Source organism: Pan troglodytes, chromosome 5 (assembly GCF_028858775.2).
Source record: "Pan troglodytes isolate AG18354 chromosome 5, NHGRI_mPanTro3-v2.0_pri, whole genome shotgun sequence".
NCBI classification, from domain to species: domain Eukaryota; kingdom Metazoa; phylum Chordata; class Mammalia; order Primates; family Hominidae; genus Pan; species Pan troglodytes.
The window spans coordinates 87,820,528-87,846,989 of NC_072403.2; the positions used below are offsets into that span (position 1 = coordinate 87,820,528).

At 36.6% G+C, this 26,462-nt stretch overlaps 1 protein-coding gene and 1 non-coding gene across 10 annotated transcripts in view; both read left to right on the forward strand.

The window, feature by feature from the left end:
* MYO6 (myosin VI) overlaps positions 1-26,462 on the forward strand; it is a 167,467-nt gene that overhangs the window by 105,290 nt on the left and 35,715 nt on the right. For all 9 annotated transcript variants that reach the window (XM_009451571.5, XM_009451573.5, XM_001144940.8 and 6 more), the window contains 11 exons: positions 1,003-1,147; positions 2,960-3,117; positions 4,772-4,863; positions 6,890-6,962; positions 8,463-8,590; positions 12,375-12,470; positions 12,781-12,954; positions 16,504-16,542; positions 19,077-19,170; positions 25,687-25,817; positions 25,910-25,987. In XM_009451571.5, the coding sequence (XP_009449846.1) occupies positions 1,003-1,147; positions 2,960-3,117; positions 4,772-4,863; positions 6,890-6,962; positions 8,463-8,590; positions 12,375-12,470; positions 12,781-12,954; positions 16,504-16,542; positions 19,077-19,170; positions 25,687-25,817; positions 25,910-25,987 (1,208 nt within the window). The remainder of the gene's footprint in view (positions 1-1,002; positions 1,148-2,959; positions 3,118-4,771; positions 4,864-6,889; positions 6,963-8,462; positions 8,591-12,374; positions 12,471-12,780; positions 12,955-16,503; positions 16,543-19,076; positions 19,171-25,686; positions 25,818-25,909; positions 25,988-26,462) is intronic.
* Positions 11,815-11,917, forward strand: LOC112209695 (small nucleolar RNA U13). Its single transcript, XR_002944517.1, has one exon. It is a non-coding gene; the product is annotated as a small nucleolar RNA U13 (small nucleolar RNA).

The following is a 26,462-nucleotide window of genomic DNA, read 5'->3' on the forward strand; positions in this document are numbered from 1 at the left end:
AAAAATGACCTGCCTGGCCACCTTCTGCTGCAATATATCTTTTCCTCACATGCCCCTGTGCAAGCACACAAAAAATAAAATGGCACACGTGCAGGCTGGATGTGCCAATGGCAGATTTCTCAAAATGCCCACATGGGTCAAGACCTAACTGCATTGCTTTTTTTTTTTGCTATTCTCTGCTCTGCAGTGTAAAGATATTGAAAATGTCAAAAAGGCTTGCAGATACCCCTAAGGGTAACAGTAAATAAGGAAAAGAGGAAGCATTTGTACTGATCTCTAGCACAGAAAGTCAAGCTGTTGGAGGAACTGGACAGGGGTATACATGTATATTAGTGTGTATATGAAACATAAATGAATTTTGTGTTTCGAATTCAGCTCATCATGTATATGCAGTTAATCCAAAATTGGAAAAAATCTAAAATCTGAAACACTTTTGGTCCCAAGCATTTCAGTTAAGGGATACTCAGCCTGTACAGGTAATAGTAAATGTCTCTTCACTCCCTTCAACCCCAAGCAATATGAGTACATGCTTATTACGTATATGCATAAACACATCCATAGACAGATATGTACATCCAAATTGATCTATTTAGGTGCCTTACAGCGTTTGCACTAAAATTACTCCTTGAAATTTCTTGAAGTCATATGAATTTTAATGATGAGATACTGTATTTCTCTAAAGAGTTAATATATTGAAAAGGATTATAATCTGTCATCAGTGTAGTTTGCTTATAGGGTCAAAAAAAATGAAACAGTGGCAGTTTAGTAGTGATGTGCTTAAAGGATTATACCATGGACTTCCCCAAGGGAGGATCTTCTGTTGATCTTAGCAGTACGGATGTTTGACAAGGATAGTGAAAAAGTGAGGTGGATTTAAAAGTTACAAATAAGCCTTGCCTATTATATAGTTTTTTGTAAGTGAAGTATAATTCTAAGAAATGGGTCTTGCAAATCTGGTTTATATAATACTTATTAATTTCAATGAAAATATATTTCTATTAGGTGGTTGTAATCTGAAGAATAAATCTACTCAGTCTTTGGAATATTGTGCTGAATTACTGGGTTTGGACCAAGATGATCTTCGAGTAAGTTTGACCACAAGAGTCATGCTAACAACAGCAGGGGGCACCAAAGGAACAGTTATAAAGTAAGTTCCTTAAGTAATTGCGCTGCAAAAATTTTGCCTTGCAGTTTGTCAAGGAAAAACACAAGTTACATTATGTTTAAAACCTGAGCTTGGTAGATCAAAATTCTCTACATCTCAGTGTAGTAATCCACCATATAAATAAATGGAGTTTAACATAGCTCTTAAAGTTGTTCCTTGCTGATATTTGGAATTCATAAGGTAAGAGAGAGGTTTACTTTTCTACAACTATGAAAATATGAGCTGATGGTATAAATCAATATATGACAGGTTTAGGCAACAGATCATTTTACTTTAAAAGTAATTTTTTTATGCCAGTAATGTGTACTAAAACTTCTATTAAGCAGATCTCACTTCAGCAAAATACTTAGCAAATGACACTTTCCTTATGTTTAGGATTCTTTATTTGGGAGAAATTACAAATGACGAGAAATAAGGGCTTAACCAAGATTTTAAAAATCAGTAACCAAGAACTTCTAGATTGTACCTGGATGTTTTTATACTTTTGTCTCCATGTCCTATATTTTATATATTTTTGGTTTTGGTACTGTAGAATAAAATTGACATTCAGCCTTGTCATTCTGAGGCACTGCAGGATCTTCATTTGTGGAGGGAAGAAGACCCTTTATCTCTTACTAATAAGATAGGCAGTGAGCTCTAGTGACATATTTCCGAAAAAGTTGCAACAAATTTAAACAAAGAATTTTTTGAAAAAGCTTTTAGCCTCTCAGAAAATTGGTTATCTCTTATTCTTTTGAAAATTTTAGCAAGGTATGCTTAGCCTGATTCTTTGCTAAGCAAATTCAAAATTGTTCTTGTTATAAAGAAAAACTCTGGAAGAAGTTTGTAGAGTACCACCCTACAGCCTACAGTTACTTGGTTCCTTAGAGATATCTCTGCGGCCCAAGAGAATGCCCATAAATGTGCAGGTGGGTGGTTCTCAGGCATTGCTTCCTCCATTTTCCCATTTTCTCCTTGTTCCAAAGCAGTTTTTTGTTGTTGTTTCCTTTTTTCAATCAATGCCATTCCAGAATCCAAAGCAGCTCTTTTATGTATTCTATATATAGCGTGTCCACATGAAACTTCAAGAAAGGGTTCCATTGCAGAAAATATAAGTGAGAAATCACTGTTTAGAGAGGCTTAAGTATCAAGTGTCAGGCTGATCTGAATGACTTATAATTCTACTTCCAAATTTGACTTTCTTTTTTTTTTTTTTGGTGCTCTCTTGGTACCCCATGCTTATCTTTATGATAGTATTTAGCATGGTGTTTGGAAATTCTCTTCTGTGCCAGTCTCTCTTCATCAGACTATCATTTTCTTGAGGACAATGGCTCTGTGTCTGTACCTGCAACATTTAATACTATTATACCATATAGTCAGTTATATTAAATAGTAGAATGGGACAGTTCAAATTTTAAGATGTAAACATTTTATCCTAAACAGTGTAAAGAAGTTACCAAACTTTAAAGTTATCCTGAATTAAACACTGTTTCCTTTGCATTTAAGGAAAACCAAAAGGGAGGTTATTCCTTTGAATAATTTTGTATGTATTCAGGATGTAAATTAAGGTCAAAATGATTTTTTAAGCCTAATTTTTTTTACCCCAATAATAGACTTTTGATCTAATTTTAGGTAATTCCATTAGTTTTCTTGTAGCAGTTTTCTACTTAGCCCCATTTATCTGTGCCTATTCTCACATGACCTTTGGTAACTCTTTATTTTGTTCTTCTCTGTGGGTATGTTTAGGTGCACTCTGTGGCATTTTCACAGTGTACTATTATAAAGAATTTTTACTAGCATAGTTTTCTTTTATAGGGTACCTCTGAAAGTGGAGCAAGCAAACAATGCTCGTGATGCCCTGGCAAAGACAGTGTATAGCCATCTTTTTGATCATGTGGTAAACAGAGTAAATCAGTGTTTTCCTTTTGAAACATCATCCTATTTTATTGGAGTCCTAGATATTGCTGGTTTTGGTAAGTAGAGTTTCTTTTGTGAGTATATATTTGTTTCATATTTTTTCACACATTAGAATTTGTTCTTAAATCTTTTCTCCTTTGTAACTCATTTTACTTGATGTATGTGTAATTATATGTCCACACTCACATTTCATAATATGACCTAGATAGGGAGCTGATACTTTAAAGAGAAGAGGAAAGACTCGTGGGGATTAGTTTTGATGATACTAATGCTAAAATTAAAACATTGATTGAAACTGCTAAAGTTAAGGATATCTCTATACTCTAAAAGGAATACAACTGAATAAAGGTAAATCCTTGTGTGCTACTAATAAAGATAATACATTCACTGATTAAATAACAAAAAAAAGATAAATAGAGTCACTAAAACCATTTACTAATTTGTAGAGCTGGGGATAGGTTGACCTAACTTACAGGCCAACCTCATTACTATGTTTAGAAATTCATTGCTGTTGCTGTCAGCAAGTAGCTATATTTTCCATCAAATGAATAAGATATCAAGATAAGTAGTTAAACAACTGTAGAGCTGTTCAACCAGAAATGAAATGGGTCACCAGTATGTGAATGCTGCTTTGCTCTGAGTGACAAAAATATAAAAATCTTGAAATGTAAATCTAATGGGTTTTGTATTGGGCTTTATCAATGTGGGCATTCTTTCTGACTGTGAAGGAGTAGTGTCTTCTTTGTGGTTTTTGCCAAAGAAATGTATGAGTGTTTACATTTGGGGAGGGATGGAGTTTTGCTTTTGATGTAATACGTATTTTAAACTTTATAATTCTCTACCTTTTGTTCAAAGGTAGATAATTATTAATTATTATTATTATTAATTTTTTTCCTTTTCTACAACAGTTTTAGCATAACACATACAAAGGATTATAAAATTGTAAAGCCGAGTGTATCTTAGACATCATGCAATATAATCTCTTGATTTTAGAAATGAATTGGTATCCACAGCATTTTTGATAAGTAATTTTACAGATTATGCAGAAAAAAATCTTCTAAAGCACTTGTATTTTAAGTAATTTTTGTGCTTAATTTAGATTGCTTTAATACCTGTGCTTTAAAAAATTGTTGGCTGGGTGCGGTGGCTCATGCCTGTAATCCCAACATTTTGGGAGGCTGAGGCCAGCAGATCACTTGAGGTCAGGAGTTCGAGACCAGCCTGGGTAACATGGTGAAACCCTGTCTCTACTAAAAATACAAAAATTAGCTGGGTGTGGTGGCACATGTTTGTAATTCCAGCTACTTGGGAGGCTCAGGCATGAGAATCATTTGAACCCGGGGGCGGAGGTTGCAGTGAGCCAAGATTGTACCACTGCACTCCAGCCTGTGTGACAGGGATCCTATCTCAAAAATAAATAAATAAATAGTTAACACGTGGCTTACATTTTATATCTTTTAGTATACCACATTTATCTCATTTGAGAAACACCTTATTTGTCAACTGAAGCAGGGTATTTTTAATACTTTTAATGCCTATAAAGTTTTGTCTTGAAATGAGAACATTTGGGAAGTATAGAACAAATATATATAATATATAAATTTAACCTAATTTTAAATTAGGCCATTATTACAATTACATTTTATTCTATGATAAATTTATATGAAGTTGATCTCATAATGACTCTTGGTTCTGGTTTTATATTTTCAGAGTACTTTGAGCATAACAGTTTTGAACAATTTTGCATCAACTATTGCAATGAAAAACTTCAACAATTTTTTAATGAAAGGATTCTGAAGGAGGTAATTGCCATTATAAGTTTAATTTAAGATCTGCATAAAGCTATTTTAAATTTTAAGGAAGAGATATGCTGCAGTTACCCTGATTGGTGTGGATGGATGGTGTATAACGAAAGGTGGCTCAGGGAATCTGGGAAGCCCAGCAGAGGCCCCGGGGCTCAGGCACGTCAGAAGTGTTAATGGTTCAGCTGAAGTTTAGGGACCCGATAAAAACCCTTAATAGGGGCTTCCTCAGAAGTGAACATCTGTTTTTAGTAGTGACTTTTAATGGACTTGAAGCTCTGTTTCTTTTTATGATTTTGTTGTCTCTACTTCTTTTTTTTTTTTTTGAGATAGAGTCTCGTTCTGTTGCTCAGGCTGGAGTGCAGTGGTGTGATCTCGGCTCACTGCAGCCTCCGTTTCCCCGGTTCAAGCGATTCTCCTGCCTCAGCCTCCCCAGTAGCTGGGACAACAGGCGCGGGCTACCATGCCCAACAAATTTTTGTATTTTTAGTAGAGACAGGGTTTCACAGTTTTGGCTAGGCTAGTCTCAAACTCTTGGCCTCAAGTAATCTGCCTGCCTTGTCTTCCCAAAGTTCTGGGCTTACAGGCGTGAGCCACCGCGCCTGGCCTGTTGTCTCTACTTCTACCACACCAAACAACCTTCTACCCGCATCCCTGCCTTTGGCATCTCCCACTCTTTTTTTTTTTTTTTTGAGACGAAGTCTTGCTCAGGCTGGAATGCAGTGGCGCGATCTCGGCTCACTGCAACCTCTGCCTCCCAGGTTCAAGCGATTCTCCTGCCTCAGCCTCCTGAGTAGCTGGGACTACAGGCACGCGCCACCATGGCCGGCTAATTTTTATATTTTTAGTAGAGATGGGGTTTCACCATGTTGACCAGGCTGGTCTTGAACTTCTGACCTCAGGTGATCTGCCCGCCTCAGCCTCTAACAGTGCTGGGATTACAGGCGTGAGCCATCATGCCCGACTGTAGCTCCCCTTCTTCAGGTCTCTCTGCTTCTCCCTACTCTGCTGCTGGCTCACCTTTCCCTGTCTGGCAGCAAAGCCATCAAGTCAGGAGATTTGATGCATCCATTGTCCTGGAGTGCCTCTGGGCAGTACTTTCCTTGTCATGCCACCTTTTGGACTGTCAGCTGCTTCTACTGTATCTGGGCTGAAATGTGCAATCATTTTATTTCCTATTTCCATCCTTTCTATCTTTTCCCACATTTTAATTATGTTTATGTTTTTGTGGGCTTCCCAGCACAGTCTAGCTTTTGTACATTTTACTTACATTCTGTAGTTAAATGAATTCTGGCATAAACAAACAGGTAAAACAAGTACTTACCAGTAAGATAATTTCTCTGAAAACGTTTATCCAGTCACATTAGTTCTATTACCATGTGAAGTTTTACCTTCATGCCTCTAATTTAACATAAGCTAATCCTTCCCTTCTACACCAACCTACCAAAAAACTTTATCTAGAAATATTGTAAAAAGGAGACTGTATTTTGATTTATGTTCACCTTTTTAATATACTTTAAAATAAATGTGAATTTCAAATTGAGTTGTGTTTAAGTGGACAGTGCCTTCTAGAATGTCAGAAATCTTTTCTAGTATCTCATGGGAGGAAATATTTAAACACTCAGGAAACAATGTTAAAACATATTTACTTAAGTTCATTGCATAGTTTATCCATCTATGATAAAATCCCTTTAAAAATTTTAAGAAGACACAAGACATTTGAGGACTCAAATTTGATCATATATTGTTCTTCTAAATTACACTTATTTTCCCCAAGTGATGTATCATATATATTATATCACTGTGTTGCTATTAGAGCCCATTTGCAGTTAATTGCTATTTCCTTACCTTTAGTGCCTGTCTGCAAGTGTTCAAAATCTGTTATGTTTTTGGAAAACCATTTAAGGCTATACCAGTTTGTATAAACCTTTGCATTCTAATTAGCAAATGTTATGTTCAGAAACAGCGCAAAATTCACTATTGCTCAGTATTGCTCTATCTATGATTATGATTATTTCATTTTTAGGAACAAGAACTCTATCAAAAAGAAGGTTTAGGTGTTAATGAAGTGCATTATGTGGATAATCAGGACTGTATAGGTATGTGTTTTTTAACTCCACCTTTGAAAAATATAGGAAGATGTAGTGAATGTGTTTAGTACTTTTTCTGTGCTTTTTAATTGACATTACTTGTTATATGACTTGAAACTGGTATTTGAGAGAAGGTTACTTCTGTATTACTGCTTGGAAGTTATTTTTTCCACCAAGACATCAAAGGTATCTTTGTTGGAAGTTTTCTATAATCTCTTCTATTTATTTTGAAGGATGTTTTCCTATTTAAATAGTTAGCATGTGAATTGGTTAAGGGGGAAACTTAATTGCCTAGTCAGTAAAGACATTTATTCACCTGCGGAAGTCCATAGTTAGGCAAGGCTCCAGGCAAGTTTGTCAGGGTTTGCCCTGCTTTTCTGTGATTCTCTTGGTTCTGCTGTATTCTGTGCATTGACAGCATCCTCTAACTGGTTGCGAGCTGGCTTCATGTGTCACAGCCAGATAACACTGCGCAGCAAGAGAATAGAGGCTCTGCTTTCATTTTAATGGTAAAGAAACCTTTCCCTATAGCCGCGCAGCCAGTTTTCAGTCTTCCATTTCTTTCCCACCCCATCTCTAAAATAAACTGTTGGGCAAACCTTGTTTTTAAAACAGTTTGATAATCCTGTCAGTAACTGATGTGCTGGATTTGAAAAAAATAGTATAATAATAATACTAGTTTACATCAGTATAAATTTTCAAAGCACTTTCACATTTCACCTGGTCCACTCCACATTTCCTTAACACACGGACCCTTTCTAACCTCTGAGTCTTTGACTGTGTGGTTTGATATGGCTGGAACTCTTCCCCTTCCATTTGTCTTTCAGCCCACTTTCACCTCGTGCTACATCTATCAAAATACTCCCATTTGTAGCTTAGTTCAGCATGCCCCTCCTGCCCTACCACTAATTACCCAAGAAGCATCATTTTCTCACTAATGTAGTTAGAATCTTTCTCTTCCTATGTCTTATAGCTTTGTTCCACTTAATAATTGTTATATACTGTATTCAAGCAGTTTACATTTTATAGTTAGTTTTGGACAGGAAGGAATTTCAAACGAATGGAAAGAGCGTAAAAATGTGTGTTACAGATTTTGTTTGAAAGCATTTACATCAGTTTCTAAAAGTATTATTAAAAAGCTATGCATGTAGAAGTTTCTGTAGTTTTACTTTACTTTGAATATAGCTGTCATTTGGAAAAGGAGGAATTTCCAATTCCTTAGCCTCTTCTCCTGGTTTACAAATGGAATGGTTATTATAGTCATTTGCTTTCTTTATGTAGTAGCTTTTCTAAAACCTATATTAAATATATACTGTTACTTTTTTATAAACGGCCAGATTTGAAATAAAAAATCCATCAGCTCTCTATAACTTTTGAGAGAACACATATAGAATCACATGCTATGTTGTTTCTGATCAGTCCTTGAAATCTGTGATTAGTGAATTGTTCACATATCTTTAAAATGTTATGTTTTTACACTATTGTGAGTGTTTTCATTTTTTGAAATAGATTTAATTGAAGCCAAATTAGTGGGAATACTGGATATTTTGGATGAAGAAAATCGCCTTCCCCAGCCAAGTGATCAACACTTTACATCTGCAGTTCACCAAAAGCACAAGGATCATTTTCGACTCACTGTGAGTTTTGCCATTCTGAAATTGAGACTATGGTGGGACGAGACATTATTAAAAAGGTGCATTAGCTATTAGATATTACTAGATAATTAGAATAAAAATTATGGCGTGTATAGAGCAACTATATTATATCTAGCACAGTATCTTCCTTAGATGGATATTTATATATGATTTTTATGTAGTCAAGAGACTTTTTCTCTGATGAAAAGTACATTTCACCTGTCTAATACGTACAATGTGCCTGTAGTCTGAGATACTAGGGAAGCTGAGGTGGGAGGACAGCTTGAGCCTGGGAGTCGAGGCTACAGTGAGTTGTTAGCATGCCACTGCACTCCAGCCTGGGCAAAAGAGCAAGATCCTGTGTCAAAAAATAAAAGTACAATGAGAATTACCTGCTGTCTTCATGGTCTCCCTTCTGAGCTAAGTGGGTATCAGTTGCTTTGTTTTGTGACCTTGATCACATTCCAGGAGTTGGCACTCGGAGTCGCAAGCAGCCATCTGTCTGCTTATTTGTAAGACCAGCAGTTAAGGTTGTGGCTTAGAACTCTTGACTGGTGCAGGCAATACATATTAGATAATGATCAGCCAATTCATTTTGACCCTCTTTCCTAAGGAGTTTTGAGTGGAAAATACACTCAGAGAGGGAAATTGAATCTGAAGCAATAGAGAGATTAGGTAGAGTAAAGAGAAAAGCAGACAGACAGCAGTAGAAACAAATGAGAGGTGCACTCTAAAAGGCCAGAAGACCTGGTTTCTGTTTTTCTTTTCTTTTTTTTTTGAGACAGAGTTTCGCTATTGTCACCCAGGCTGGAGTGCAATGGTGCGATCTCGGCTCACTGCAACCTCCGCATCTTGGTTTCAAGTGATTCTCCTACCTCAGCCTCCTGAGTAACTGGGATTATAGGCATGCACCACCACGCCTGGCTAATTTTTGTATTTTTAGTAGAGACGGGGTTTCACCAGGTTGGCCAGGAGAGTCTCAATCTCTTGACCTCATGATCTCCCTGCCTTGGCTTCCCAAAGTGCTGGGATTACAGGTGTGAGCCACCGTGCCCGGCTCAGAAGACCTGGTTTCTGAACTGCTGTTAGGTCGCAGAGCTGTGCTTGAGTCTTTAGAGCCATTTTCCATGAGGGTGGACTGTGTGGCTATTGAGATGTTTCCTGTGTTCACCTCTTCTGAACCTGTCTTTTCATTCAGCCATTGTCACCTGAGGTGATAAAAGCGCAGCTCCATCCTTGTACCCAGAAAGAGCCTGGCTAGCACAGACAATGTGCTAGCCACACAAATGGATGTCAGTTTCAACCACAAAGATAGGTGCTGCCTCATCTCATAGACAACATCATTAACAACAACAAAAACAACAACAAACAGGAGAGTGAGAAAGAAAAGCCGTTTAGAGTTGCCTAGTGGAATTAGGGAACTAATAGGCAAAATTGCCTCTCAAACAAACTGTATATTATTTTGAGATTGTAACATAGTATAATGATTATTGCTTTGATGAATCCAGAAACTTAAGTGAATGGTAACAAGTAGTTTTGTTTCTATTCATCATTAACAAAATCAGTGGTAAATAGGTGAATTGGATTTACCTGAAAAGCTGATGTAATTGTGTTAACCTTCACTAGGGACTAAAATCTCACATCCACCTGCTCCATTGACTTGGAATTCTTCTGTATCCCTATATATTTCTTGTAATGTGGAACCTATTTCTGTTACTTCAGTGGAGATAGAAATAAAACAATATGTATCCTCAACAAAACTTCTGCTAAAATTGAAGATATATATCCAATCCTATTCCTTAATAGCTCACTGGTCTTTGTTATGACCAGCCTATGGATGCATGATTACCTTTACCAGGAGTTGGCACCTAGAGTCATAAGCAGGTGACTTACCAGGGGCACTAATTGCTAGTCAACAGAATTGTCACGAGTGTCTCAGAGGCATGTGACTTAAAAGACAGTAAACTGAAGCATCAAGAATGGACCTTGGCTGCTTTTGTCAACCAAGAACAAGAGTAAAGCAGTAAATCCTATTTTATATAGGTTATTCCTTTTGTTGTATTTTTTGAAAATAAATAAAATAATCATTTATTGAACACTTAGATGTGGCAGGCACTATTCTAATGTTTTTACTTGAATTATTTAATCCTGTTAGATGTGTATGCTACAGATGAGACATACAAGGAGAGGTTAAGTGACATGCCTAATATGGCATGTAAAGAAATGGTAGGTTGGGAGTCAAGCTAGGCACTTTGGCTGCAGAGCCGGCACTCTGACTTGTCCTGGTGTATTGCCTCCCACAGGGAACAGCCTCTCTGTTCTGCTACCTCTTTAACCTTGAGCAAGCCTCTAAGGTTCCCAAGTCAGTTTTCTCAATTTTATTTTTTTGATTTTTCTTTTTCTTTTTTTTTTTTGTAGAGACAGAATTTTGCTGTGTTGCCCAGGCTAGTCTTGAACTCCTGAGCTCAAGCAACCCACCCGCTTCAGCCTCCCAAAGTGCTGGAATTATAGGCATGAGCCACCGTGCCTGGCCAGTACTAACTGGGCCTGACCCTGCTTAGCTTTTGAGATCAGATGAGATTAGGCGCATTGAGAGTGGTATGGCGGTAGACTCTCAATTTTAAATGATGTCTTTTTTTTTTTTTGAGACAGGGTCTGGCTCTGTTGCCCTGGTTGGAGTGCAGTGGTTCTTTCTTGGCTCACTGCAACCTCTGCCTCCCGGGCTCAAACCATCCTCCCACCTTAGCCTCTCGAGTAGCTGGGACTGCAGGCCTGCTCCACCATGCCTGGCTAATTTTGCATATTTTTTATAGAGATGGGGTTTTGCCATGTTGCTCAGGCTGGTCTCAAACTCCTGAACTCAAGCATTCCGCCTGCCTCAGCCTCCCGAAGTGCTAGGATTATAGGTGTGTGCCACCACACCTAGCCCAACATCACTTTTCTTACCCTTAGGTTATTTCAAGGGTCAGATGTGATCTTGTAAGTGAAAACATTTTAGAAACTTTATGATATACATGTGAGATATTATGATTAAATGGTACAACCTAAAATGATTTAGTTTTCTTGATATAGATTCAGGCTCCTTGTGTAAATATGTTAGGCTATATTATTTGAAACGGTAGGAGAGTCCCTGTGCTGATGTCAGGTGTTTCTTTGACTGGCTGCACATGGAAATCATTTGATATAAATGGTATGGGCTTTGGGATGTTTAAAAGTTCTCCAGGTTGATCCTTTTGTAGTTCATAAGCCTGATGATTGGATTTTCATGCTCATGTGTGTGATCTTCCTCCCTCAGCCTTGTTAATGTGTTGGCACATTACTCATCTGATGTGATAAAGATAGATAGATTTTAAAAAGTTATCCAGGTAATTCTAATAGAGCACCAAGGTTGAGAACCACTGCTATAGAAATAGGTGGTTAACTCTGTAAAATGCCAACTGGGTTTTGCATGTGCTTTAAAAAAAATTTTTTTTTATTACAAGCATGTGCTTTTAAATTGTGGTTTTTTTTGGGTCTCTTTCTCTCCGTCTCTGTCTCTGTCTCTCTCTCTCTGTGTATGTGTGTGTGTGTCTTACACCTATTTTCTTTCCTAAGAGATTATACCAAATATTTGCTAGATTTTATTGATACTTTAAGGCATACTCAATACATAAAAGCAGTATAATTGTGAAAAGTGTGAAAATTTCCTGTATAATTTTAAGTGTTTTACATCTCAGTTGTTTTCTAAAGAATGATTATGTAATATATTTTTGATCATTTAATAACTCATATATGTATTGTTTTTCAGATTCCCAGAAAATCTAAGCTGGCAGTTCATAGGAATATCAGAGACGACGAAGGCTTCATTATCAGGCATTTTGCAGGGGCAGTGTGCTATGAAACAGTGAGTATAACTTTTACAAGGAGAAAACCATTTCATGTTGAAGCTGCACTGTACAGTATGATAGCTTCTAGTCACGTGGTTATTAATTATTTCACGTGGTTATTTAAATTAAGTAAAATTACAAGTTCAATTCCTCAGTACACTAGCCACACTTCAGGTGCCCAGTGTCCACACTGACTAGTGGTGACTGCGTTGGACAGTGCAGATACAGAACATTTCTGTCATCACAGAAAGTTCCTTTGGACAGAGCCATGTTAAGTGATGTTATCACAAGATGGACAGAAATATTCCTGTTTGATTTATTTTTCAGACCCAGTTTGTGGAGAAAAATAATGATGCTTTACATATGTCTCTTGAATCCTTAATATGTGAATCCAGAGATAAGTTTATACGGGAATTATTTGAATCATCCACAAATAACAACAAAGATACTAAACAAAAAGCAGGAAAACTTAGCTTCATCAGCGTGGGAAACAAGTTTAAGGTATTTGTGTTATTTAATTTTTTTTTACTATATTTAAAATGAAATTATTGTTTTATATTCTAAAATGGATAATGTAGATCACTGTCAGAAATCTCACAGTGAAGTTCAAGAGCAGACCCTGCATTGTTGATATTTGTATGTAAAATATCATAATGTAGGCCTAGTAATTGAACATACAGAAATGCTTGTAATTTTCTGAATGTGTTCATTCTTGGTTCTTAACATATCTGATTGCCTCTCCTAATGTTCTTGCTTCTGCATACTGTCTGGTTGACCTTCAAACCTTCTCTTTCCCATGTGTTTTCTGTTTCCTTCCTCATTCAGCGGTTTTGTTTTAGCTGGAGTAGTCCAGCTCGGGATGGCTAGAGAGGACTAGTTGAGTTGAGAGAGGAAAGCAGGCACAGCCAGGGGCTTCAGGTAAATGATCGCCTTCATGGACTCCTATTTATAAAGTGGCTGCCATGTTAAAAAGAGCCCATCTGAAGTTAATGATTCAGTTTGTAATTCATTTTCAATGTGTTTCTCTCACAGTGGCATTTTGGGTGTGCATATTACACTAAAATTTGATTAAAGCTTTTAATAACTTCTGTTAAAGATAAGCACTTAGGTGTGGCAAACTCTTCAAACTGCTTATTTAACATGGAAGAATATTTCATTTGTTTTATTAATTTTGGATCAGGAATTTATTATTCAAGGTCTGACATGGAATGGCACAGGGTTTGTCTTAGAAACAGAACACTACTAATTGGTTCTAGTTATTGAGGAGTGTAGAAAAAAATGTTAAAATTTGTGAAGTTATGAGTTTAATGAATGACAAACTATAGTATGTAGAACAAAAAATGTATATGAGAGAATTAATTTCTTATATATTTCTACAGAGTATTGTTATATTTATAATAAAACTCTACATTTGCCTTTCACTATATGTACTTTAAATATTTAAAATAATGTAATTAGGAAAAAGATTTAAGTGTCTGAATGTTATGGTACTGATAATATAAGCCTCCCCAAATTTATTTTGGATTGAAATGGGCTCTAAATAACTAAATTGATAAAATATTTATAAGAGCTAGTTTTTTTTTTAAGCTTAAACATAAATATAGGGAAAAACCTCATAATACATTTTTAGGTAACTGAATAAAAAGCCTTGAATTTTGTTATAAGTTATATTCATTATTATGAGTTTCTGATTCAGTGAACAATCTTTTTTTTATTTGAGTATTCTTCTATTTCTGAATCGACATTTGATAGCAGATTGGTTTAAAAATAGTATATTTGCCTATATGAAATGGATGTCATTCACTATTTTCCTACTCTAATATTATTGTAGTATTGCTGATAAGAGCATACTTGAAATTTTAGAAAATATAAATAAAGACATTCTTACAGTTTTTCTTTGGATTACATAATCTTTTATGTTGAGCCTTGAAACTTCTTATAATTGCTTATATTTAATACAATGTATTTTTTTACATTAAGCCACTGAAAGTGACAGCTGAATGATACTAATAATAAAATATTTCACGTTTTTCTCTGAGATACCTTGAAATGAAATAGGAATAGATTCCTAATTTTAAATATAGTAGAATAGCTCATTAAATTAAAATTGAAGTATATAAGGCAATAAACACAAAACAGGCTATCATTTACAGCAATACTTCAGTTATCCAACATCACTGGAAACCAGAAATTTTCTATTGGAAAGTGCCTTTTTCAGGTTATTGAAACATAAACCCTTTACTGTTAGTGTTTTAGAAAAAGTCATCCTTTTTGATGGAAACATAATTCTATTATAAGAATATTTGTATGTTTTCAAATAAAAATACAAATAAAGCATGAGTTGCCTGAGGCTTTTTACTCTTAAGCCTTATGGTCCTTGGCTGTTCTTTGATAGTTGACTTTCTTCCCTCTTTTCTCAGCTGCTAAGAGTTTATTTTGATGCTTCTGTTCTTTTGACTTTATCTCCATTTTTTTTTTTTTTTTGGAGAATACTGTGCTTAGTCTGTGGATGAAGGAGTCTGGACTTTGCGACAGTTATTTTCTTTCCAAATTAGTCACTTTAATACTTTTCAGGCATGGCGGTTCAGATTGATTACGGTTGTCAGAACTCTGTCAGTGAGATAAGTAGGATACAACTGTATTTCTTTAATTCAATGACAAATCCATTCCATTTTAATAACTTAAGCTTCTCAGTATATGTGATGTATACTGTAATAGTATCACTCACAGGAGAATGAAATTTGGTGTCAGGCCGATGTTGGAATCATGACTTTGCCATTATTAGCTCCGTAACCTCGGGCAAGTTATTTATTTCCTTGGATTGTCATATTCTATCCTTAATTAGATTAAACATAATAACTCCTGTGAAAAGCTTTGAGCAGTACCTGACTTATAGATGACATTCAGTAAACTATACTTACTAATTATAGCTATGATTAATACAATGTTAGTTTAAAAATTAACATTAGTTTGTCTTTTGTAAGTAGTATAATAAATATCTCAGTATAAAATCCAGATAGAAAATTTTTACATAATTAACTTATTTTGCAGAGTAGTAAGGCAAATAAATGATTTTAATACACTGAACCACACCACATCATAATCAATGTTATAAAAACAATAAAGCATAGTAACTTGTAATGTTCATTGTCAATTTTTTTTGAGAAAATTGTCCAAGCATTTAAAAATAACTGAAATGTAAAATGTTTTAAAATGTTAAAGAGGCAGGGTGCAGTGGCTCACGCCTGTAATCCTAGCACTTTGGGAGGCTGAGGCGTGTGGATCACGAGGTCAGGAGATCGAGACCATCCTGGCTAACATGGTAAAACCCTGTCTCTACTAAAAATACAAAAAAATTTGCTGGGCGTGGTGGTGGGCGCCTGTAATCCCAGCTACTCGGGAGGCTGAGGCAGGAGAATGGCGTGAACCCGGGAGGCGGAGCTTGCAGTGAGCCTAGATCATGCCACTGCACTCTAGCCTGGGCGACAGAGCAAGACTCCGTCTCAAAAAAAAAAAAAAAAAAAAAAAAAAAAAGCGTTACAGAGGATTTCTGTAGCTAGGCAGGACAATTTTGTTTACACTAAGTGTTCCATAAAACAATCCTAATATATACTATTAGTGTATATTTTAAACATGTCTTCATTCCTAATGTGTGTGACACAAACTACAGTTTGCCACATTCAAAGACTGTGCTATTGATCTCTTATTAAATGCATCCTCACTATTTTCATTTACTTCCTTCATTGCCTGTACATTTTTTCCTCATTCATTCCATCTGCAAATATGTGTGTATGTTTTTTAATATTGCTAATTTTCAGTCTTTTAATTATACAACTTCTGTGTAAGTTATTGTTCTTGCATTACATTAGCCATTTTGCATGATGCTGTCTGTTAAAGAATTTGTGTACCAGGAAGTTGTTAAACTGGAATGTGTTTTATTTGGATGTTATTGCATGTTATTTTATTCCAGTACTGGAGAGCTAATATTAACTCATGACACTGTGTACTTTGGCTTTTTGAAATAATAAACTGATTTCCTTTCTTTCACAGACACAGTTAAATTTGCTTCTGGATAAACTTCGAAGTACTGTGAGTATGCTTAAAAAGAAAACAGGTTTTTTTTTATGGGTCATCTAAAACTATTATTAGTAATTATGCAAGTAGGCATAGTAACCCTGTACTAATTAAAAATACATTTTAAATTTTATTCCCTTATTTTAAAAAATTAGTTTTTTTCTGAAGAAAGGTCAAATATATATGTGAAGTCAGATTATTTTATAAATATATAGAATTCTTGACTATTTAAAAATTAAGATTATCTTACAGTTTCAAGAAAATGAAAATAAGTAGTAATAGTGGAGAATTTTTTTTAGGATTAAAGATTAGTTATGAAATTCAATCTTATTTTATTACTCTTACAGTAACATTCTCCAGACATGGCAATGTTGATGTGGAAAAAATGGACAAAATATTTTTGTGCCCTGCTATAGAGACAAAATTTATTAGAAGCCTGTTTTTTAACTATACATTTTAGTAATTCACCCCATTTTCTTAAATGAGAAAAACATCATAGAAAGAAATTATATGTGGTTTATATAAATGAAGCATGATTCCAAAGTAAGACTTATTTTTTACACAAATCCACAGAACTTGAAATTTTGTTTTTGTTTTTGAGACAAGGTCTCATTCTCTCTCGCCCAGGCTGGAGTGCAGTGGTGCAATCACAACTCGCTGCAACCTCCGCCTCTCTGGTTAAAGTGGTCCTCCCACCTCAGCCTCCCAACTAGCTGAGACTACAGGCATGTACCACCACTCCTGGCTAATTTTTGTATTTTTTGTAGATATGAGGTTTCGCCATGTTTCCCAGGCTGGTCTTGAACCCCTGGGCTCAAGTGATCTGCCTGACTTGGCCTCTCAAAGTGCTGGCATTTCAGGCATGAGCCACGGCACCTAGTTAGAACTTGCGTATTCTTTTTCAAATAGTCATTTTGAATAGCCAGACATTTATTGTATCAGTATTATTGTTGCTTAACTTACTGTTAGATTAATTTTTGGAACCATTAAAAATCTTTTTAATATCCTCTTTGGCTGCAAATATCTATCTCTTAAGGCCATGTATATTTAAAAACCAAATCTGATGAAGAGAGTATTTTTATTTCTTAGATAGGGTGCTGCTCTAAAATTATGAGATTACTTTGTGATTTATAGAAAAAAAAGCATTTCTAAAACGTGTTCTAGAAGTGTCTGTGGGCTGGGTGCCATGGCTTATGCTTGTAATCCCCAGCACTTTGGGAAGGCTGAGGCAGGTGGATCACTTGAGGTCAGGAGTTTGAGACCAGCCTGCCCAATATGGTGAAACCTCGTCTCTGCTAAAAAAATACAAAAATTAGCTGGGCATGGTGGGGCGCACTTGTAATCCTAGCTACTTGGGAGGCTGAGGCAGAAGAATCACTTGAACCCAGGAGGCAGAGGTTGCAGTGAGCCAAGATCACGCCACTGCACTCCAACCTGGTTGATAGAACGAGACTCTCTCTCAAAAATAAAAATAAAAATAAAAATAAATGAATAAATAAATAAATAAAAGTGTTTGTAGGGAGCATCATTGTTGAAATAATTATTTGCAAGGTAACTACTTTGAAGAGAAACAGTTATTTGGATGTCTATTAGCTTCAGTACTCAACAATACGTTTCATTGTATACATAATCAGTATTCTTTCTACCTCATTCAGCATAATCTGATAATTGATTCCAAATGAATGCCTTTAAGCTTTAAAAAATATTGTTTGACAAACAAAATGTTAAAATGTACAACAGCGCAGCTTAGGGACCTACTGTATGTTTTTGAAATAGAATGATTGAAAATATTGTTTTGTTTTCTTTTACACTTTGGCCTAAGTCTTAAGGGGCATAATTTTATTTACTCCTTTTGTCATAGGGAAATTTCCTTATCATAGAAATATGGCATACATAAATACATTTAAATATAGAAAAAAATCACATGTACATCAGCCTGCAAAGTGTATTGTTTAAATATGTTAAACAATTAAATGTGTTAAACTTTACAGTGAAAGACTTTTCTTTTTACAGTTTTTGACATTAAAATCTAAAATGTAGTATTTTTGTAATATTATTAATTAGTAATTCAAAAAGTCATTGTAAGCTTTAAAGCAGAAAAAGTATGCTTGTAAAATTTTGAGGTTTTTTTTTTTTGACGGAGTCTCACTCTGTCACCCAGGCTGGAGTGCAGTGGCGCGATCTCAGCTCACTGCAACCTCCACCTCCTGGGTTCAAGTGGTTCTCCTGCCTCAGCCTCCCAAGTAGCTGGGATTACCGTTGCCCGCCACCATGCCTGGCTAATTTTTGTATTTTTAGTAGAGATGGGGTTTCACCATGTTGGCCAAGCTGATCTTGAACTCCTGACCTCAGGTGATCTGCTCATTTCAGCCTCCCAAAATGTTGGATTACAGGCATGAGCCACTGCTCCCAGCCTTGAGTTCTTTAGTAATTACTTTTACAGGTTCATATGTTAATGTTAATATGCTTTGAAAGTTGCAGGTATTCATAGAAACAGAAAACTAAGAATGCTATATGTATTGTAACAAAAAGTACCTTTATTTTCCTAGGGAGCAAGCTTTATTCGTTGCATCAAACCTAACTTAAAGATGACAAGCCACCACTTTGAAGGTGCTCAAATTCTGTCTCAGCTTCAGTGTTCAGGTATTTTCATAATCTCTGTCAGTGTGTGTTAGTAGTCATAGCTCAAATACAATTTAATAGGTTCAGTATTTTCAAATAATTCACCATTATCTTGATTATTTTACAGTGCAATAAAATTTTCATCTTATATTTTCTTTAATTATAAGAAAAGTATAGAGCCACATGTGGTGGTGTACACCTGTAGTCCCAGCTACTTGGGTGGCTGAGGCAAGAGGACTGTTTCAGCCTGAGTTCAAAGTCAGCCTGGGCAACATAGCAAGATCTGTTTTAGAAAAGAAAAGAAAAGCATAGATGGCAAATTATTTGAGCAATATTGAGATGTTGTTTATTGTGAAATAATCAATTTCACATTAAACATTTATGAAAACTCTCTAACAGCAAAACTGGATCTTCCTTAAGTAGGCAGCTCTCTCAATCCAGCAGTAGTTCATTTCTCATTCCACACATGATGGTCAGAAGGTAGGTTTTGTTGTCCTTTCTTCCCACTCCACCATTTGTAAAGAAAATGAAACACGATTCCCTCTGCATCTGTGACACTTCATCCATTTGCTTAAACTATCACTTCCTACCCCTCACCCTGCCATGTCTGACCTTGCTCAGGCACCAGGCTTGCTCTGTTTGCTTTATGCCTTGCCCATCCTCCCTCCTCACCAACACTACCCCTAATTTTTCCCAAGGTATCAGCCTTCTCCTTTCTTGTTTACCTTTTGATCCAACTCAGCTTCCTGACACTTCCTTAAACTTTCTTCTCTGACTCCTTATTTTGCTCTTTTGAGAGGTAGATTTACTATGAAGCTAAGATTACTTAAGCTTCAGGGTCCTTCATTTAAATAAACCCCTTCCAAAGCCCTGCATGTAATTTTCTGCTTCGCTAAAGGCCTCTCCCCAACTATATAAGCTTCAGCCCCCGCCTCACAAATCTAGATCTACCCTTGACCTCTCTCACAAAACCATAGCTATTGATAAATCTAATTCTGTTCTTTCTTATTGTCTGCACAGGGTTGATAGACAAGACAGGATGGCACCAGTTAAATTCATCGTCACTATCTTTAAAGGGCTCTCAAACCTGTTGTGCCAAGTTTTCCTGGTCAGCATGTTCTGTTTCTCATCAGAGACTGGTCAGACCCATCCTGCTTTCCTCAAATCTCTGCGCCTCTGCTGTCAGATGGGCTTACCTCCTTAACTAAATATCCTAAAGCTTCTCTTGTCTGCTACCAAGCACTTCTGCCTACCACTTAACCTTCCCTCCTGTTGAGAAAGTAGGGGTTGCCTCTCTTCCTGGTTGAGGCTTATAGTTCTTTGAAAGCCGTCTCTTCCTAGTTTTTCATGGATCTTCAGCATTGTTTATGTTTGTCATACTATTCCCTTTCAGATGGATCTTTCCCATTACCATTTAAACATGCTGAAATCTCATCTCTAAGCCACATTTCTCTTACAGCTACCTCTTCCTCCTTATTTTTCTCCAGTTCCTTTTCTCTCCAAGAATAGGTTATTGTTGCTTTTTCAGTTTCATGCATTCTACTTACTCTTTAACTCCAGGATAATTTAGCTCCCACCTTGATGAGGTCACCAGTGATTGCCTTGTTCTGAAGCAAATGTCCCTTTTGCAGTCCTTATTTTAGTGGACTTCATAGCCACATTTGACTCTGGCCAACCCTTTTAACATATCCTTTTCTTGGTTCCTGACATGGCGTATGCCCCTGCTTTTCTTTTGAATTCTCTGACCATTCCTGATTCCCCTGCAGGCTCATTTTCTTCTACCTGGACATTTGTTATCATTTTTCAGGATTTAAGTTAGGCCTCTTTTTCTTCTCATTCTATGTCAGTACTGTCCAGAAGACCTTTACATGATGATGGAGATTTTCCATATCTGTCAGTTTAGTAGCCATGAGACACATTTGACTCCTAAGTACTTGAAATGTGGCTAAGAATGAGTGAGTTACTAAATTTTAAATTTTGTTTAATTAAAAATTTTTTTTTGGTTGGGAGGGGCAGGGTTTATTCTGTTACCCAGGCTGGAGTGCAGTGGCACAATCATGGCTCACTGCAGCCTCAATCTCCCAGGCTCAAGTGATCCTTCTGCTTCAGCCTCTCAAGTAGCTGGAACTAGAGGCATGTGCCACCACGCCCAGCTAATTAAAAAAATTTTTTTTTGTACAGACAGGATCTCACTGTGTTGCCCATGCTGGTCTCCTGGTCTCAAACTCCTGGGCTCAAGTGATCCTCCTCCCTCAGCCTCCCAAAGTGATGGGATTATAGGCATGAGCCGCCATGCCTGGCCTTAATTTTAATTTTTAAAAATTTAAATTTAAGTAGTCTTATGTGGCTAGTCCCGCTGTAGAGCATGTGGCTAGTGACTGCCAAGTTGAACAGCACAGATGTATATTCCCTTAGGTAGGCTCCCCAGTTCTGCTGTTGTAACCTTCTAAATAGTGAGTCCTGATAGTCTCTAATCCAAGCTGTCACCATCTCTTACCTGGATTTTTGCTGTAGCTTCCTAAGTATTCTCCTATCTCTTCAGTCTGTTTTTCACATGCATCCAGAATTATCACTCCACAACTCATCTCTAATCATCATGTCCTTTTACTGCTTAAAATGCTCTAATGGCTTCAGGTGAATATTAGGGTGAAGAGGTCCCATAGAGCCTGGCCCATGTGTCCCTAGCTTCATTTGTTTACACTCTCTCCCTCCCCTCTCTCCTTCAGCCACCCTGACTTTCATTTTCGTTCCCTAAATGCTGCATATTTCCTCCCAGTACAGGACCTGTGCACATGCTGCCTCCTCTGTTTGGGATGTTCTTGCTATACTTTTTCCTTTATCTTTCACATCTCAGCTCTGTCATCACTTCATATGAAAGCTTTTCTTGATATTCCTGACATGGAGGGGAGCCTGAGTTTGGGGTGCTGAGCTCAAGTGCCTTTATTTCACAGTTGTAGTTACAAATTTTATACCTATTTGTATAATTATTTTATTTTTCCCTCCTTTATTCCATAAGCCCCATGAGGGTGGGAACTGCATCTGTTTTGGCTTACACATACATTCCTATTTCCCTGGCATATACTAGACTCAGTAAATATTTGTTGAATGGAATGAACAGTGTAGAAAATATGAAGATTTATTTGTGACTAATGCTAACAAATACTGGAAAATTAAGTAATTCATGTCTGTTGTATTCTTCCATAAAGTAGAGATGTATTTTTGTAATATTCAAGTCGATTTTTTTCCCATTGGAATTCCTCTTTATTTCCTAAGTGAACACCTAGTGTCCTGGCAAGTTGCACCTGTTTAGATTTAGCTATATATGCTATCAGATTAGTGGAGAGAGTATGGGCTACTGATGAATGCTTTAGCTAGGATTCCTCTTTCAATAAGCAGTATATTTCAACATCTTAAGACATGTTGGCACTTTAACAGATAATACCAATTCATTATACTTTGATTTTTTTAAGTATCAATAATAGATATCATAATAGTAATAATGATAATGATATAGAATTTGTTCCAGTCATGTAGCTAGGTGATGAGAAAATGCAAAAATCCATAGGTTGTAGAAATAAAAATATTTACGAAGCTTTCTAAAATAAAGATATTTAAGATTTGAATTGTACTTTAACTTTCCATTTTCATTTTAAAGAGAATTAATAAATTTAAGTCACCTTTTACTAAAATTACTATTTTTTTTTTTGAGACAGAGTTTCGCTCTTGTTGCCTAGGCTGGAGTGCAATGGTGCGCTCTTGGCTCACCACCGTAAGCTCCGCCTCCCAGGTTCAAGCAATTCTCCTGCCTCAGCCTCCCGAGTAGCTGGGATTATAGGCATGCACCACCATGCTGGCTAATTTTGTATTTTTAGTAGAGACGGGCTTTCTCCATGTTGAGGCTGGTCTCGAACTCCTGACTTCAGGTGATCCACCTGCCTCGGCCTCCCAAAGTGCTGGGATTACAGGCATGAGCCACCGTGCCTCGTCTTTTTTTTTTTTTTTGAGACAGAGTCTCACTCTGTCACCCAGGCTGGAGTGCAGTGGTACAATCTTGGCTGACTGCAACCTCTGCCTTCTGGGTTCAAGTGATTATCCTGCCTCAGCCTCCCCAGTAGGTGGGATTACAGGCGCCCACCACCACGCCCGGCTAATTCTTGTATTTTTAGAAGAGACTGAATTTCACCATGTTGGCCAGGCTGGTGTCGAACTCCTGAGCTCAAATGATCTGTTTGCCTCGGCCTCCTTAAGTGCTGGGATTGCAGGCGTGAGCCACCATGCCCGGCCTAAAATTACTATCTTCTGATTGGCAAATACCAGGGCAAAGTAGGGGAAGGTGAAAGAAGGCAAGTTTTCTTCTTCTGTAACCTTGGGGCTGTGCTGCCTGTCTTGTAGCAAAGAGGGGTGCCAGCTGTGCACCAAGAAGCCACTCATCAAACTCCAAGAGTAAAAGCCAGTTCATGGAAATGTTTAGAAGGCAGAGTATTTGCCTTAGTGGTTAAAAAAAAAATTTAAGCTTCAAAACATCTTAAGAGTAAACTAGCTGCAAGTGCTGAGAAAGCAGTTGTAGGCTTGGTAATTTGTTAAGCACCATGAAATTCTTAATGAACTGTGAGCCAGTTTATAGTTTGCAGCTACAGGGCAAGCCAGGAGACTTAGATGCATACATTTCCAAAGGTACTTGTTTATTTGATACAAGTGGGCAAAAACTGTGATGATACTAACCAAACTTTACTTTTCTTTCTCCAAGCAAAGCCTAGAGCTAAATCTAGTTCTGGAGATTTTTTTTCCCCATACGAATGATTTCTTTAATGTGTTTCATTAATTAATATTGAAAATTCACAGTAAAAGAAATTAAATAGTACAGAATAATATAAGTAACAAGAAATCTCAGCTCTTAGGGGTGACCACTTAACTCTACATCTTGGATATATTTTTTATGCTGGTTAGATTAAGCCCTGCTTTATTCTTTTAAATTAATATGTCATATCCCATCATATGGTTGTAACATAATCAATTGATATTTTAGTTTTTTTCTGGGTTTTTTTCTATTACCAACAATGACCCAGAGGACATCTGGACATTGTCCACACGCATATCTTTGCCCACAAGTGTGAAAAATCATAGAATAGATTTACCGAGCCAAAGGGATATTTCCAAATTGCCATCCAAAATTGTTACACTGGCTTACTTTTCTACTAAGAATGCATCTGTATGTTTTCCTACGCTGTCATCAGCTCTGAGTACTAGTTGTTATCTTATACCTTTGCCAGTCAAATGGGTTAAAATTCAATCTGACTGTCTGTAAAGGCCATCTTTCTTGTGAGATTACTTTAAAATAAAAATTCACTGGTTTAAAAAGTCTTAGAGTTTGTTTTAATTTAAATTTTTGGCTAGCAGGAATTTATTTTGGTGTAAGAAGTGAGACAAGGATCTAGTGTTGTTTTTGTTTTCCAATGGCTTGCCGTTTGTCATAATACTATTTATTGAATAATCTTACTTTCTCTGTTGATTTGAGTAGTCCCAGAGACTGAAATCTAGGTCTTGTAAATAAAAGTCCTGGCATCACTTATAGCTCAGCCTTTCCCTGCCTATCTCACACTTTTTCTGACCTGAAAAGCTCACACTGACTCAAGACTCAGATTAACCACTTACTAGAGTTATACTGAAAATAGATATTTATCCAATAGACTAATCATCCCAGTAGTCTAGTTGCTTTGAGAAGTGAGTGAAAGGCAGTCTTTATAGTGAAACAGTGAGCTCTTCTTTCTTTTCCATTTGCCTTATGCACTGATGATAACTTGGGAATGTATCTACTTTTTGGAGTTTCTTTCAGGAATTTTGTTCTAAAATTCACCTCAGGCCTTTGAAAGTGGTTTAATGCAGGGCTTTGCCTTATATACTGTGTTTGTGACACAGAGTCTTCTAACAGAAAAAAAGATACAAACTAGACTTGATCTTTCCTTAGTTTTGTTTTGTTTTGTTTTGATACAGTGTCTCACTTTGTCACCCAGGCTGGAATACAGTGTCCTGCAAGGCTCACTGCAGCCTCCACCTCCTTTGGCTCAGATGATCCTCCTGTCTCAGCCCCCTGAGTAGCTGAGACTGCAGGCATGCACTAGCATGCCTGGCTGATTTCTCTATTTTTTTTTTTTTTTGTAGAGATGGGGTTTTGCCATGTTGCCCAGGCTGGTCTTGAACTCCTAGGCTCAAGCAGTTTGCCTGGCGTGGCCTCCCAAAGTACTGGGATTATAGGCATGAGCCACTGCACCCAGTTAGACTTCATCTGTCTAGAGACCAATAATTTGCCTCTAGAAAAGAGTCTTATTGGGCTTACAGGAAATTTGACTATAGTAGTTTTAGGTGGTGGATAAGTTGGGACATAATGAGCATAAATATTTTCCTATATAATATTTAATTGCTGATAATTCTCATAAATTGCCCGTTTCTAAACAGTATCTTACAAAAATGATCATTCACAAGTTATTTTGGACTTCCGAAGAGTGATTGACAGTGCTTTGTGCTTGTTCGTGAATCTAGGGATGGTGTCTGTTTTGGACTTGATGCAGGGTGGTTACCCATCACGAGCTTCATTTCATGAACTCTACAACATGTACAAAAAGTATATGCCAGATAAACTTGCAAGATTGGATCCAAGACTATTTTGTAAGGTATAAATGCCACCCAAATTGAAATTTCTTAGCTATGAACTTGTCTTTTCTATTAATAATTGACATTTAACTTTTTAACTTTTATTTTTCAGGCTTTGTTTAAAGCTTTGGGCTTAAATGAAAATGACTACAAGTTTGGGTTAACCAAAGTATTTTTTAGACCTGGCAAGGTAAATATACATTTTTTACTTTAAACTGTAACATCATGAAAACAAATAGTTGGGGTTAGTGAGTATCTTAAAGTATTTAATAATTTGTATTATTCTTGAATTATATGGTCACTAACAACATGAATTGCTATTTTCCATACCATTTCTCAGAAAAGAAAAAAAAGTTGAGAGGAAGATAATTATATATAGTGTTCATAATTTGTTTAGCTTTACTCATACATATTTATTCTAAACTCCCCATTTATTTTAGAGCACAGGTGTCCAGTCTTTTGGCTTCCCTGAGCCACATTGGAAGAAGAACAGTTGTCCTGGGCCACACATAAAATACACTAACACTAATGATAGCTGATGAGCTAAATAAACAAAACAATTGCAATAAAAATCTCATAATGTTTTAAGAAAGTTTATGAGTTTGTGTTGGGCCTCATTCAAAGCTGTCCTGGGCCACATGTGGCCCATGGACTACAGCATGGAC